The 17378-nt window shown below is 34.9% G+C and overlaps 1 protein-coding gene and 1 pseudogene across 1 annotated transcript; both read right to left on the bottom strand.

The window, feature by feature from the left end:
* Positions 1–269: 269 nt before the first annotated feature.
* On the bottom strand, positions 270–1152 carry LOC114321910 (chlorophyll a-b binding protein 13, chloroplastic pseudogene; annotated as a pseudogene).
* A 13864-nt stretch (positions 1153–15016) lies between these two features.
* Positions 15017–16201, bottom strand: LOC114321901 (uncharacterized). The gene has a single exon (XM_028269138.2). It carries the CDS (start codon positions 16199–16201, stop codon positions 15017–15019), a length of 1185 nt encoding a protein of 394 aa, XP_028124939.2.
* Positions 16202–17378: the final 1177 nt, after the last annotated feature.

Below are 17378 nucleotides of genomic sequence, written 5' to 3'. Positions count from 1 at the left end.
AACCAAGCACAAAACAGACAAGTTGAGAGATCTTGAGGCAAGGCACGCGGCCAAGACCTCTAGGAACTCAAAACGAACACGAACATGGATAATCATCGAGTGTTCAAACGATGACGTCCAAGTCTTGAGGACGGTAAAAAATGGGGTGTCTACACAAGCCGTCTGAACCTTTTAATCCAACAAAGTGGTAACTATAAAATGTACCCAGAAAAAAAAAACCCCATTATCATACATTAACACAACATAAGATCAATGATATTATCATGAATTTATGATCTGGGTACAAACTTGGTGGCATAGACCCAATCGTTGTTAGCCACAGGATTGTCAAGGTAGTCCAACAGGTTCTCAAGTGGGCCTTTACTAGTGACAATAGCTTGGACAAAGAACCCAAACGTTGAGAACATGGCTAGCCTACCATTCCTGATTTCTTTCACCTTGAGCTCGGCAAAGGTGACTGCGTCATCGGCAAGGCCCAGTGGGTCAAAGTATTGTCCACCAGGGTACATGTTGTTTCCCTCTTCGACTCTAGGAAGGCCGTTAATGTGGAAGCCCTCAATGAGGCCCATTAGAACCACTTGGAAGCCCAAAACTGCTAGGATGCTTTGGGCATGGACAAGATTTGGGTTGCCCAAGTAGTGTAGGCCACTTTCGGAGAAGATTTGGGCTCCAGATTTGAACAAAACAGGCTTTTTGAAGTCCACTTTGACACATTTTTCAAGGACTTCTGGGGTGATGCAACCTAGGGCTCGCAACATGGCCCATCTTCTGTGGATGACCTGAAAGTTCAGTAACAATTATGTTATGGTCTATTTGGCTCTTAGGAAACAAAAAAGAGAAGGGATTTCCTTAAAAAAAAAAAGAAAAAAAAACTTATATTTCATTCATTTTTTCCCTGCTATTGAAAAAACGTTCCACGTTTAGATTATTAGGATATATGAGAGGGGATGTTTTTAACTTCCAAGTTTAGATTATTAGCTTAAAGTTGCACCAAAGGGAATTATAGTAGTTATTTGTTTATATTTTTGGTAAATAAGGTAGAGAATGCCAATGCACTTTGCATTTTCTAGTTGATTCGTTTCATAACCAAACTTTCAGGTTCAATGAAGAAATTAAAAAGTAGATTAGCAGATTTACCTCAAGAGCCCTGTTCCTAGACTTTTGGTTGTTTTGATTAGTATGGGTTTAAAAATTGTGTAATGTTAAATGGATTTTTGGTTTGTCAGATTAGTTTGCTTATTGGGAATGAGTTCTTCTGTTTCATTTGAACATTTCTTGGTTGTTCATTGTGAAATGGATTTTTTGATTCTTAATTTTAATGATTTGTAGTTATGTTTTTTATTATTGTGATTTTGTTTTGTAGGGCTTTTGTGTTTAATCCTTAGTTATTTTTAGATGGGTTATGTTATGAATCTGATTCTGTTATGATTTTGATTTATTGTTATGCTTTTTTTATTTTATTTTTGATTCTGTTATGATTTTGATTCTGTTATGTTCATTTGTGTGACTATGAATTGTTATGTTTATTCTTTTATGTTCATTTTGAGTCTGTTACTGTCGTCGATGTTATTTCAGTTGTGATCATTTAAATTTAAACCTTGATTCGTATGATTTAATGAGGATAACTTGTTTTTTTAGATGTCAATGGCAGTAGCTTAGAATGGTTGACATACTTGAACAAAAATTGTCCAAGATGTAATAAAAAGGCCAGTATTCAAATTTCTAAGACCGATCGAAACAAAAACAAGTTATTCTACTCTTGTAATAACTGTGGTAGTTTTGTTGGATTGTGCTTGCCTATGAATTCACAATCTAGAGGTCATGAAATTTCAAGACAAGTAGAAGGAGAACTACCAACCAGCGCTGAACAACTTTGAGCTATGACCGAACAACAAAGATGTATGATAGAACAATTTCGAATTCAGAGCGCAAAGATGAAAAAAATGGAATTTGTGTTGTTTGTGTTGCTTGTAATTGGTGCCTTATTACTTATGATGTAATATATATATATATATATATATATGCAAGTTAGAAGTAGAGGTAGAAGTAGAAATAGAGTGAACACTATTGTATGGTACTGTGATGTTTTACAGTGAATTATGTTTTGTTGTGTATATATATATGTTTTGTTGTGTTTTTACATGAATATTAGACTGGTGTTCATGATGAGGATAATACGATATATAAGCTTGAGCTTCAGCTAGACATTCAAATTGAAGCACCTTAGCAACTTATATTTTTTCTTTTTTCCCCCTCTTTCCAGTGAACTTTAGTGAGTGTTGTGGTTCCATCTAAGTTTGGGTTTTCACCGTGTTCTTTGATTTATGGTAGAACTAAATTAAATCAGTCATAATTTCCCTTTAGTATGACACTTTATTCTCCTAATTCTATGGAGAGACCTCTCTTTACTTCCTCCTGGAATGATTATGTTTGAACTTGGTGGAGTTTTTACCATTCACTAATTTTTTCCCCCTATAATAATTGTTCCTTGCTTAATCCTTATTCTCTGTTACTTTTTTTTTTCTTCTTCAGATCACTGTTTCTAATTTAAATCCTGACATAGTCATGGTGGGTTTATTATACAAATATAAAGTCTGTTAAAAGTCCAAACAATAATTATTCTATATTTTTGGATGTTCTACAATAAGTTCATAATATCACAGAACACATAGATGTAAAATGTGTTCACTCAGAACACAAAACATTACTCATAAATTTGCACTTAATTTGGGACACAGAACACATGTATATAAAATGTGTTTTGAGGAACACATTTATAAGATTATTGAACATAGAAATGTTTGTTTGGCTCGCCATTGCAAGAGAGATAACCCATAAATGAAATAATAATAATAATAATAATAATAATAATAATAATAATAATAATAATAATAATAATAATAATATGTACAGACATATCAGAGAGTTTGATCAGTGTATGTATGTATGAAAATGAGAGAGAGAGAGAGAGAGAGAGAGAGAGAGAGAGAGAGAGAATGAGGGGTTTTGGAGTACATTACTTATAAAACTACGATTAGGACCCTTAATAGTTACATAGACAAATATTAGACAGAAAATGTGACAAACTCATTACCGAAAGACTTAGTTTAACACACACACTACATAATTATGGAGAACCTAATATAATTTAGTACAAACATAGACACCTAATTAGTGCTTAAATCGACAATCTCACAGTCCGAATAATCCGAAAGTTCAGGGTTAGAGACAAGTGCAGGATCCTCCATGATAGCCTTGATAGACGCAGTATTTGGTTCTGTTCCGCTCTTCTGGGCATCCTTCTTAATTATATATAGTTACATATCGCGGGCTAACCTATGGTGCATTTGAGAAATCTCATGTTGTAGTCTTTTACATAGCCGATCAACATTATCAGGATCTTCCTTTTGGATCTCAACAGAGCATGTTTTCGGCACCTTAAGTCGATTTTCCCGACTTAAGGTTTCCATTTGTACTTGCTCTATAAATAGTGCGGGCCACTTGAGAAGAGCAGCGTCAGCTAAACCATATCCTGTTTGATTGTTAGATGGATCCATACATGAACCTCCTTGAACTGGATAATACTTGGGCATCATAAAATGTCGCTTCCCAAACCTATCACAATAATCACAAGCATAATCTAAAAAAGGTTTTGTTGTTTCGTCTTCAGTATCGCCACGTCCCCTTCTCCTTCCCCTTCCCCCTCCTTCTCGTGAACTCTCACCTTTTTGCAAGTTCCTACCACCTCTGCGATTCACACTCCCTCCCATGAATCGTGTAGCCATGTGATTTTTTCTTAAAGAAATCAATGATAATAAAGGAGGGTGAACTAAGTTGTAAGGGTGTGTCTTGGCCTTCACTCCTTTATATAGTTGTTTATGAATGTCATTGCCATGTGCTCGTATTCATGTCACTTAGAAATGATGACATGACACATATCCCATATTCCAACACAACGATGAGAAAGACACTGTAAGAAAAAAAACAAAGAAAATAAATGCCTCTGTAGGAAGTTACATGACATGACAATCCCATATATACCAACAAGAGATGAGTTCTCATTGTAAGGAACAAACAGAGGGAAGAAAAGCTATTGCACAAAGTCACATGACATGCAAGCCATCTGTATATACCAACAATAGACGAGTTGTCACTGTAAGGAAAAAACAAAGAAAATTAACGCCTCTGCCCAAAGTCATTATTACCATGTGACTTTGTGAATTTAATAAAAATAGAGAGGGGTGTTAGAAAGGAAACTATAATTTCGGGAAACATAACTCACTCGCATTTTCGAAGTGACTACTCATTGTAACAAAGAATCATAACTCTGTCCGAAGTTACAATAACCATGTCAATGGAGCATGTCATTGTGGAATGAGGGGTGTCTGAAACATCACAAACCATTATAGCATTTTATCTTCTACCCTCCTCCATTTGATTTTAGGATTGAATTTATAATTTCTTGTAAACACCATTTGCTACCCGCGATATCGTCACTTCAAAGTGACTACTCACTGTAGCAAAAAAGCACACAGGCGTTCGACGTTTACTGTGCCCATGTGAACTTGACCAACTCGTAGGGGGATGAATTTATTAAGTCTGTTAAAAGTCACTGCGTCACTGAGTAATTTTGTATGACTTGACAAATCACTGCATGTTGACAAGTCAGGAACCATTATAGCATTTTATCTTTCCAAATATTACAATTAAAATTTAAATTTGAATACAGTTTGACCTTATATTGTGTAACAACTCCAATATTTGTCTAGTATTCAAATATCGTGAACAAGTTAAATAAATATTTCATATTGCCTGATGCCATATCGTATCAGCTTAATGCTGATTAATCAATGATGGGATCTCCTCTGGTAAATGAGTTATAGACCTGCACAAGTTTTCATATATGAAATCGATATCCAATAACAAAGAATTTCACTAAATGGCATACATATGCTGATAGCGGAAGAATACGAATTGCAACAATATCACGGGTATACAAACTACAAAAAGTCACCACCAACAATTTCGAAGGGTTACATCAAATGAATGCGTTAAAATAATATCACGAGTGTGTGTTCTTCCACAGTAACCCCTCACATGACATCTCCTCTGCATGTTTATAAATAATAGTACCCCAACTATGATCATTTTCCAACCCATCTCAATAGTTATTTACAACCCATCTATTTAATTTAATTTTCATGTATACGAGAAATGTCTTCAAGGGGTACAGGCAGTTCACGCCGTTAAAAGCCTTCCAAAAGTGTGGCTACTACCTCCATTTAATTATGACTACATGACCGAAAAATACTCTAGCCCGAAGGATTATTACGCTAGTATTCGGGCAGAATGGGCGTTCAGGTTAACGGAGCAAGAGAGCTTGTTTAATGATCTGCGTAACTTAGGGACATCGGTATCTCATCATCGTTCATTGAACATGCCTAGACGAAATATGGGTGACTATGAGCAAGTAGTTAACAGAATTAAAAAGGAGAACAACAGAATATTGCTGCGGAGATGTCGACATTTCATGCTTCAACTAGTCATTGAAATGACGGAAGCAAGCAACAAAGAATTGATTGTGACGGAGCGAAATAATGTCTTAAACAATGGAAAATATCTCTTTGACTATTACATGTCAGCTGAGGAATGACAAATCAAACATTTAAGTGGTCTTTTTTAATATGTGTGCATGTCGTATCGGGTCTATGTTGTTGGTGTGTAAGGCACTGTTGTTGTTCAACTACGTTGTTAAACGTCCATTGCACTATGTGTTATTGTTTTATGAAGCTTAAGTTTATGAAAAGTTTACATTTATGTGTGAACACATGTAAACATGACCTGTACATTTCTCTTTGCATTGGTAACTCGTGGATAGCCATTACAGTGTATCTTATATCTTTTCGTCATACATCCAACCAAGTTCATTCATTATCATCATTATCAATTAGTATGACAATGTCAGGTTGGTATATTTTTTTTTGAAATAATGTTCCATAATCAATTTCAGGGAAGCAAAAATAAAATGTTTACATTATAGCGAGCAAACGTATGAGCTCTGCTGAACAACCACATAACCATGAAAGTATAGACCAATTTAATCTGTCAATTATGGATGTAAATCAAAAAATAAAATAATAAACAGTTACAAAGGGCATTAGAAGGGGCATATGCCACATGATGATTTTTACAATAATGCAAGAGAGATAATGTTGTGCATTGTAATTGAAACCATTACAGAAGTCGTAATTGGAAACAATATAGACAGTTTGTTTGATATTGTAAATTCTCCTTTTATTGATAACTCATGGGTAAGCATTACAAAGTCATTGCAACAGAAATCATTCGGTCATACATCGAAACAATTTCATTCATTATCATCATCATCTGACATCTCAATGTCAGATTGATACATAGCATCTATACTCCACGAGAAATATTGTTGTGCATCATCCATTAATGCATCTTCGGCATGCTCATTCACAGTCTTCTAAAGTTCGGACCTGGGTCATGCAATTAACTTCGTCATGAATTGTAATGCCCTTTGCAACAACTGTGGAGTGTCAATTGGCATACGCATGGCTAATCATCGAGGAAATTGAATATGAACTTCACGGCATAGCTCAACAAGAATGCTTGCTCAAGTTATGCGAAATTCCCACTCAGCTGTCATGGTATTGACGGTGTGATGTGAGTAATGCAAATTTGGATTTAATGGGTATTCGAATTCATCTCCATCTGCAACCCAATGGCCACCCATTGCTGAATATAGGTCAACCATCGTATATCTCATGATGATATCTCTTGTTTTTTCTATAAACAGGTAGGTTTGGTATGGTGTGATACTTATAGCGGTCACTGGGAAAAGTAGTTCCAACATGCAGAATACATAAAATGGAGATGGACGCGATTACTCATGTCTTCGCAATTCGACATGCTGACAATGTCTTGTCGTTATAGTAAACTACACATGAGAGTTGTATGTTTTAAATTGTTGTAAGAGCGTTGTCATGTCGACCTTTATGACGTGAAAAAATGTGCATCAACTTTATACGAGTTGTCACTTCCTGACTAGTCAGTCTATATTGGAGGGTTTAAACCTGATAAGTTTCACATGATAGCTGTGTTTTAAAAGTTATTGTAAGAGCGTTGTCACATCAACCTTTATGACCTGCAAAACCGCGCTTCAACTTTATAGGAGTTGTTAATTTGATAGATTTCAAATCCACACAGTTTAAGAGGGTTTTTAGCATATTTGAAATCCACTACTCAAACTTTTCAGAAGAACTAAGCATTTAGCAATATATACTAAATTTCAGAGAAATGACTGAATTGATAAAATGGTCTTCCTTTACGTAATGAAATTTTTTTTAAATAGAAAAACAGTTTACCACCTAACAAAATGTGGCAACGCATTGAATATTAGATGCAAGGTGAGTTTGACATTATATATGTGGATGACATTATATTTGGTGCTACTAATGAAACCTGAAGTAAGGAATTTGCTAAGTATATGCAAGGTGAGTTTGAGATAAGCATGATGGGGGAGCTAAATTATTTCCTTAAACTATAAATCAAATAATGTATGAAGGGATTTACATCAATCAAGCTAAGTACATAAAATAATTAGTTAAAAAGTTTGGTATGTATGATTCAAAAATAGCTAGAACACCTATGAGCACATCAATTAAGCTACACAAGGATGAAAAATCAATTGAAATTCAGAGCACATCAATTAAGCTACCTATGAGCACATCAATTAGAGGACTTTGATTTGGATTATGATGACATCCCTATTAAATGTGATAATACTATTGGCATCAACCTAAGCAAAAATCCGATTCAACACTCGTGAACAAAACATGTTGAAATTTGACACCAGTTTTTAAGGGATCATGTTCAAAAAGGATATTATTCTTGAATTAATAAACACCGACAATCAATTGGCGGATTTTTTGACAAAACCCATAAGCGAGGATCGCTTTATTTTTATTCATGGCGAACTTGGAATGTCAAATTCTACTTACAAGGTTTTGTTGTGAATGCGAAACTCGAATTTTCTGAAAATGATGTATGTGTACTGTTACATTGATATGAAAACATTCATTAAATGATATCAACTCTCTCATACATTTGTTTTGCGTAACAGTTTGGTGTTATCAACTTTGTAGCATTTTTCTCTCTATTTGTTAATCTCTTCTGCATCTTTAAATTAATATGAATTTGCATATACTTTTTTACTTATTTAATGTCTTAAAACCTCATCATCCTCTGTAGCATTATGAATTTGCATTATGATCACATAATGCAAATCAAATGTGCTAATACTAGTGCCATCAACTTAAGCAAAAATCCGGTTCACCACTCACAAACAAAACATATTGAAATTCGACACTACTTTTTAAGAGATTATGTTCAAAAAGGATATTGTTCTTGAATTTATAAACACCGACAATCAATTGGTGGATATTTTCACAAAACCCCTAAGCAAGTATCGCTTAAATTTTATTCGTGGCAAAATTAGAATATCGATTTCTACTTAAAAGGTTTTACTGTGCATGTGAAAGTGGAATTTTAATACATTGATATGAACATATTTATATCATTCGAATGCTATAAAGTTTCTCATATATTTCTTCTTCACCATCATTCTGATGCCAATCAATTTGTTTTTATTATGGTGATTATGATTTTATCTATCCACAAACCTCTTTTGCATAAGCCCTAGCTACAACTAGAAAAGGAAAAGACCTCAACAACAAAGCAGGACTACAATAAAGGAGCAGAAAATAAAAATATTTTGCCTGAACCAGTCGTCCGGGGGGACCATCGGGCGGTCGACCGGGAGGTTAACCGGTTCCCACCTGGATAGATTTTTAAATACTACAAACTGTGTGCTCTGTCCAGATTTTTCCCCTTTTCTGCGACATTCTGTGCCCTAGCTCTCAAACCCTCATATTTCCTTCTCTTAAAACTCTCTAAAATCACATATTTCATCAACTCTTTACACAAATCCAAGTAAGTTTTCCTACATTTCTTGTTTTCCCTCATTATTTTTGTTTCAAACTCCATGATTTTACTTGTGTTATCTATCTATAGTGGGTTTTGTTCAAAACTGAAAATGGTTAAATGTTTATCTCATCTTTGTTTACCACTTGAATATTTTGCTTAGATTAGCATAGTTTGATGTTTCTTAGTTCATTTTTTTGGTCTCTGTGCTTGATATTTGGTTTAGCCGTGTATACTTGTCTTCATCTATATATGCATTTATTATATATATATATATATGTATATGACCATTTGTCCTGGTTGTCAAACTTTAGTTGAATTCATTTTTTTTTTTTTTTATATTTTCCTCAATTTTGCATTTATTTTGCACCTCTATGCTTAGAACCTTGTCATATTTATCAAATTACTTATTTGGCTTTTTGCCTAAACATCAATTCTTAATTGCTTCCATATCCTGCATATGTTTTTTTTTTTGACTTTGAAACTTGTATTTTTATCCATTAGTGCATGAAACCTGCTAATTTTTTTTACCACTCTACATTTTTGTTGGCTCTCATAGGTTTTGCCACACAAGTTTTTTTTGTGTGTACCTAGTCAACCATAACCTGCAATAATTTCATCTATCTCTATTTTTTTGTTTTGTTTAAATCCTCAGCGACACTGAATTTCAACTCATCATATGTTCCTACCTTTGCTAAACTCATTTAATGGCCCTGATATATTTTTTTAACACTAGTCAAATGGTTGTTTTGTTTTGTTTTTCCAACAGTTATGGCTCCTTGCACTAAGAAGCCTCTAGCCAGAGAGGAACGTCAGTCTTCACATCTAGCACGTGAATATCCAATTACTGACTTCCTTACCCCAATCCAAGAGCAAGCATTTGGTGACGTGTCATCCTGCTCCATCATTACAGGCGCCGAGTTAATCTTGCCCCACAGTATGATGCTCTCTTAATGACTAAACTTAAAGCAATGGGCTGGCAAAATTTGGTAAATTTGCCGAAAAAGGTATATCCTCGCCTCCTCACCTTATTTTATGTGCACCTTCAATCGTCTGATATCGACGAGAATGTTCCTATGTGAAAGAAACTTTTATTGAGTTTAATGTTCCTACTTTGGCCAAAATTCTCAATGTTGACACTAGTCCAAACCAAATCTATTTCCAAACCGAGGCACAAATGGCTTAGATTGTGGGTAATATAACTGAAGTTTATACAACCATTTGTCTTAGCAAAACCACCGGCTCCAACCTTCAGGCCAAACATCTTAAACCCCATCTCTGCATCCTTCACCGCTTTTTACTAGAAAATGTAACTTCCAAAGCTGGTCATTATGATGCTGTTCCTACTTTTAATAACTATCTCTTTTATTGTTTTGAGATTGGGTATCCTCTTGATTTATGCTACATCATCATGAGGGAAATGACCCTTGTTCCTACATCGCGTGACAAATCATTGCCTTTTAGTGCCTTGTTGACAAAGCTCTTCAAACACTTCAAAGTCAAATTTTCCAAAGAGCCCGAATCACTTACTGCCTCAGATATCAGTGAATACACCATCAACTGTGCTGGAGGTAGTGATGTTCTACTAGCAAGTATGGCTGCTCCTAACATTCCCATGGAGGATCGTCAAGATCATCCTCCAGTTGCCATGCCACCACTCCACCAACCGCCTCCTGTTTATTGGACGGATTTTTTAGCTATGGAACAAGACTGCTACAATCAAAGCATCGTCCAGGAACAACAAATGATTCAGCAGTTTGGCGCCCTCAACACCCATGTTAATCATATTGAGGCCTGCGTTGATGCCATCTATCACTATCACTTCCCTCTTCCTCCTCCAGATTCTGAGCAGTGATTTCTGATTTTTGTTGATAATATTATGATGTTTTGTTTTAAACTGGTAAAGGAAAAATGCTGATGTTTGTTTTTGTATGATGTTATGTTTTGCATTGCCTTTTAAAAAACTGTTATGCTTTTGGTACTTTAGTTTGGGTATGCTATTCTGACTAAACTCCTACATATATTGTTTGGTATCTTAAATCATGCTTTGATTAAAATCAAAATGATTTCTAATTAATACAAAATGAATATATTTTAAATTCATTATATATTTTAAAATGGATATATTAATATAAAAGTTATTAAAATCAGTTTGATTGCACAATTGTTATATATTTTCTATTTGACACTATCATTATATATATATATATATATTCATTATTGTATAATTAATATAAAATGAATAAAATATGTTTTTGACATTGTATGTTATATATAATACTACTATTTTATGTCACATAATAGGTTATAAATATCAAAATATGACTTTTTTGCTGAGTTGATTCTTAAATTTTTGGTGGTTCCAATCTCTCGATACGTACCCACACGTGACAACTGAAGCCCATAATCCATTTTGAGTGACCTTATTTAATAATTTTGTTTTAGGAAGCCTGTTGTTGTTTTTGAAAGAAATCAATGTTCTTCTGTTTCCTATTACATACAAAATTTTTTAATCATCTTCTTTAGAGCATCTCCAACGGTTCAGTAAAATTTTCACCAAATCTGAGTAAAAAAAAGAGGTAATTTTCTTAATCTGATACGAGCAGCTCCAACCATTCCACTGTAGTGTGCATCAAAGCAAAGGGGACATCCGGTGGGTCAACGGGCTGATCGACCAGGTAGGCAACTCAATTTTTTCCCCCCTCCCTTTCTGTTCCCAATTCGTTTACTATTTTTTTCCCCTCCATTACATATTTTCCATTTTTGGTTGCCTCCAATAATGATTTCCTTCCAAACCCTGATATAAACACATTATCCATGTACCATATACTAGACAAGTGATATGTTATATCTGAAAGACACATAACTGAAAGAAAGTAGAGCATAATGACTATCTTAAATTCCATGATGTTCACTTCATTTTCATCCTCTTCTTCTTCTTCTTCTTCTTCTTCTTCCTAATCCTCTGATGATGAGTCTAATGATGAATATATGGTGCCTGTTTGGCAGAGCTTAATTACAGCTTATTTCAGCTTTCAGCTTAATTTAAGCTATTTTGATGTGTTTAGTTTAGCTTATAGCTTATAGCTTTTTGGAAGTCAGAAATCAGCTTATTCTTTGAGTGGGGCAGGAGATGGTTTAAGAATAAGTTGGAAATCAGCTTAAGCTGAAAGTTATAAGCTATAAGCTGTTGAGGCATAAGCCATAAACACTTTCCCACAACTCTACCAAACAGGGCCATGGTCACACTTTTGGGGGCTTATGAGATGAATAATGCTAGTATGATTCAGATTGTGTAATCAATTGATAGATCAAAGAAAAGAGGTGGTTCTGTTGTAGGTCATAAGTACATACGTCGCGATAGAAGGAAGGGTCATGAGCAATTGTTTGCGAATTATTTTGCGACAAATCCAGTTTATTCACCTACAACATTTTAGAGACGTTTTCGAATGCGTCGTCCTTTGTGTCTGCGAATTTTGAATGCCATCGAAGCACACAATTCATATTTTGTTCAAAAACAAGATGCGACTTATATTCTTGGATTGTCTCCCCTACAAAAGATGACTTCAACTATGAGAATATTATCATATGGAGTCAGGGATGGACTGAGGGAGGGGGCTAGCAGGGGTGACCGCCACCCCAAAGTTTTGAAAAAACTCCTTAGATATAGTAATAAATTTTTAAATATTTTTAAATTATATAGGTTCGTCACCCCAAAGTTTTTGCAAAAAATTTAAGAATTGCCACCCCCAAAAAGGCATGATCAGTTGAAAGTTCCTCAAGCTAAAGAAATTGCAACAAAACTTGCCATTGATGAAATTGAAACTGGTAAAGGAAAAAATCAAGTTGGGACATTGAAACGGATTGGAAATACTCTATGGGATTCTCACTTGGGATCTATTTCCAGTTTGATAAATATGTTTAGAGCAACTTTTTCAGTCTTAAGTAATGTCATCAATGATGGAGCCACCTCTACTCAACCTGCAGATATAGATAGAGTTTATGATAAGATTACATCTTTTGAGTTTGTGTTTATCTTATATCTTATCAGAGATTATGGGGACTACTGATGTCTTCGCTAAGCTTTGCAACGTAAATCCCAAGATATATTGAATGCAATGCATCTAGTGTAACCTATAAAAGCACTTGTTCAAAAATATAGAGAAAATAGATGGATTCCTTTGCTACAGAATGTTCAACTATGACATAGATATTCCTGATATAAGTGCTCGTTACACATCTGGTAGAGATCGTGCTTGTTACCAAAGAGATCACAGTACTATTGAGCATCATTTTCGGGTTGATATTTTTACAATTATATGTGATTCTCAATTGCTAGAATTGAACAACAAATTCAAAGAAGATGTGATTGAGTTGCTTATTCTTAGCTCTGCTTTAGATCCTAGGGATGATTACAGTTCGTTCAAAATTGAAGATATAGCAGGCTTGTAAATCAATTTTATCCTAATGACTTTATAGAGCAAGAAAAAATACATTTGAAATTCCAATTGCAAAACTACGAGATTGATATCCTTAAACATCTTGAGTTTCAGCAGTTGTTGACAATTTCTGACTTGTGCCAAATGTTGGTAAAAAGAAGAAGTCAACAATTTATCTTTTTGTCGATAGATTAATTCGTCTTGTTCTAATTTTACCAGTTTCTATGGATGTGCCGGTTGACCGGTGAGTCAACCGGCCGGACGTCTGGCCGGTTGACCGGTGGCCCCACCTCCAACGTTAACGCACAGTGAAATGGTGAAATCTCACGCGGATTCTTAGTTTGATGAAACTTTTGCTCTGTTCTCAGTTTGATATCAGTTTGGTGAAACCATTGGAGAGAGAAAAAGTGACTTTTTTCATCAAATTCAAATCTGATGCTCAATCTGATGTAACATTGGAGATGGTTTATGCATCAAATTAGATTGGTAGTTGACATAGTTTGAACTTTGAAGGCTAGGCATGTCATATGGATCAATTCATAACAGAAATAATTAAGTCAAATTATCCCTACAGATCATACATGAATGAAAATCATCAAGCTGAAGATCATATTAAAATTTTAGAAATATAAAAAAATAAATAAATCTAGGAGTCTGAGATTGTAAATGGTAATGCGATGCAAAAACAACCAAATGAATGAATACATAAGAAGAGAAGAGAAGAGAAGAGAGAGAAAGAGGGATAGATGAATAATTTATTTTATCTTTCTGTAACTATTTTAGTCTGTTAATCCCAAAATTCTTCATGCCGAACGAGAGCTCAAATGCTGGCCTAAATTACATTAGGAGGTTTACAAAAAATATAATAATTTATATAATTGTAATTTTAATAAAATTATAAAGATTAAAATTAATACAAATGATATGAAAATATAAAAAATATAAAAGATATAATAATTGGAGATTTTTATATCCATATGATTAACAAATTTATAATAAAAATGAGTTTTATGTTTTATGAATTGAAACTTTATATTGAAATCTTTTATTCTATCCCATTATTTTTCACGTAATTTTGTAGCCTAAACATATTTTTGGATTGTAAACATAGTGCTTACGTAAAGAAAAAATTTTACTTAATCTTTTTGTACCCCACCGGACATTCGAGCGGACTTCCCTAAAGAAAAAATTTTCATTTTGCATAGCCGATGGACGACCACTCTGTAGTGCAAAGACTCTTTTTCAAATATACTTGTCATCAACCAGCCTCATCGATTTAACCAAAATTTTACTTAATCTTCTCAACACAGGCAACAGACAATTGTCGATGATTTTTTACTTGATAAATAGCAGAGCTTCTACTGAACAAAATACAACAAGCAACAACACAAGCAAGAAAATAAATAAGATTGATAACATTACATTTAATATTGAAATACAACCCATGGTACAATCAATTTGGATAATAATTAGTTTTGTCACCTACTACTTGAGGCTGTTACATTACTATTTGGACATCTCCTCCAATTATGACCTTGTTGGCCACACAATTCACTATTTTGTTTGGTTTAAGACTCGCGCCAATCCATAGCATTTTGAAGTCGTGTTGTCCTTGGACGACCACGAGTCCTAGCAAGGTTCAGATTTGGATGGAGTTTTGGAAAGTCAGGCTCTCGCCAATAAGCAGCATCAACTACAAGATTGAATGAGTGTTGATAACATGCCATTTGTGCTTTCAGTGTGTAACATTCATCAACATATTGTAGGTGGTCAAGGCTGGCAAATTTACATACTGCAATGACATGAGAACATGAAATTTTATAATTCTGCCATTTTTGACAGTCATATGTTCTTTCCATCAAGTTGACCACATGAAGATGCAAACCCCGATTCGAATATAAGGGGTTCACTGCAGTTTGAACATCAAAAATACCCAAATTCATATTAAAATTCCGCACTGAATGACCCCTGGACTTTTTCTCCCATTTGGTGAGCATTTGTTTTGCATAAGCACTGTAAACTTCACCGGCATGCATTTCAACATTGGCCTTGTTACGTCGTTCCTGAAAATAATTAACACATTTATAAAAGGTTAGTTGTACCAATGATCTGATAGGAAGATGTCGTGCACCCTTTAATACTCCATTGAAGCTTTTAGAAAGGTTGGTAGTCATATCTCCATAATGTTTGCCACCACCATCTACTAACGCCCACAGTTCAAGTGGCAAACGATCAAATTCATCGGTAGCTTTGGAATTTAAGTCTTTTATTGACTTAATTTTTTGATCAAACTTCTTTTTTTGATTCTCATAAGCTGCCGAAGTGATCATGTCTTGCAATAGCGCATTGTTGTACTTTGCATGGTAGTTGCTGGCAAGATGGCGAACAGAGTAGCGATGATAACCATTTGGATGTTGCCACCAACATGAGCGATTCACAGCTGATAAGATTCCTCCATGTTTGTCAATTAAAAGACAGAGGCCAGTTCGTTGTGTCACGTACTCCCTAATGCATGTTAGAAACCATGACCAAGTATCTAGTCTCTCTTCCTCCATAATGACAAAGGCAACTGGAAATACATGATTATTTGCATCCCATGAAACAGCAATTTGTAACTTACCTTTATATTTTCCAGTTAGAAAGGTTCCATCTATGCTGATGACTGGCTTGCAATGTTTGAAACCCTCGATAGAAGAACTGAATGTCCAGAACACTCGTTCGAATATAACGTTATTTGCAGTATCTGACAGCATTGTTTTCCATGAAACGAAAGTTCCTAGATTGGAATCCATCATAGCCACCATCCATTTTGGTAAGATGTGGTATGATTCATTCCCATCCCCAAAGATATTTGCAATGGCTTTTTGCTTTGCATATTCCAGGCCTTATTATAAGATGGTAAGAAACCATTAAACTCTTGCCTAATACTGGCTCTCAGTACAGAGATCTTGATTGATGGATCTGCCTTTATAAGCTCTCGCATTTCATGCTCAATTAACTTTGTGCTCAACATTGTATGATCTTGTGTAAGCATTGCAGATACACATGTGTGAGGTCCTTCATATTTAGTAATCTTAAATAAACCATGTTTGACACGCTTACATGCTCTAAGCTTCCACTTGCACCCATTTCTGCAACGCAATTTCCACAAGTCTATTGTTAACTTCACCACTACATGGTAAGTGTTTCTTATCACGCCATAACGGTTTACTGCAGTTTGTAAGTCTTCATTGTTTCGAAACAATAGCCCTTTGCTTAACTCCTTTGTTGCATCCCATATCCCAGTGACATCAACTGCCAACGGTATGGACGGATCATTAACATTTGACCATGTATCCTCAGCAAACATTGGAGATGGGGCTTGGTGAAAAGCACCAAAAACAGTCTGTCCCCCTTCAGTTGATTGACTAACTCCTTTATCCGTATTGTCGTCTTTAGGGTCCAAACCATCATCCATTGGGATGTAGATGTCATTTGCAATTATTTCTTGTACAACATATGTGGTTGTTGCATACATTTCATTCGTGGACCATGGTTGAATATCTTCTACCCCATCAGAGTTAACGCCGATAGGTACAATGTACGTAGATTCGAAATGATCACCATGGGAGTCATGACCGGATGATACAAAGTACGTAGGTTCGAACTGATGGTCATGTGTATTGATTGGGGAATACACATCCATGGGAGTCTGTTCACTTGTACCTAGCACATCAACATTAACATTAGTATAAGGAAAAACATTAATGGTATAACATCCTAAAATATTTAATTAATTTTAGCACCACAAATAAAAAATAAATTGTTGCGGTGCTGAACCTTTGAGTACCGAGTTTGGGTCGTGATAGATAGGCTCCACAATGATATATAACTCATCAATGTTGTAACTAGGAGTTGAGTCAATTAGATCAAATATACCCTCAACACCAT

Source organism: Camellia sinensis, chromosome 10 (genome assembly GCF_055761805.1).
Source record: "Camellia sinensis isolate YWXY chromosome 10, ASM5576180v1, whole genome shotgun sequence".
Lineage (NCBI taxonomy): Eukaryota > Viridiplantae > Streptophyta > Magnoliopsida > Ericales > Theaceae > Camellia > Camellia sinensis.
Note: the sequence above shows the minus strand (reverse complement) of the source record. Positions and strands in the feature narration are given on the sequence as shown.

Bases quoted from the DNA above. Each gene is read 5' to 3' on its own strand.
- LOC114321901 (XM_028269138.2), bottom strand. From the start codon at position 16,201: ATGCTGTCAGATACTGCAAATAACGTTATATTCGAACGAGTGTTCTGG.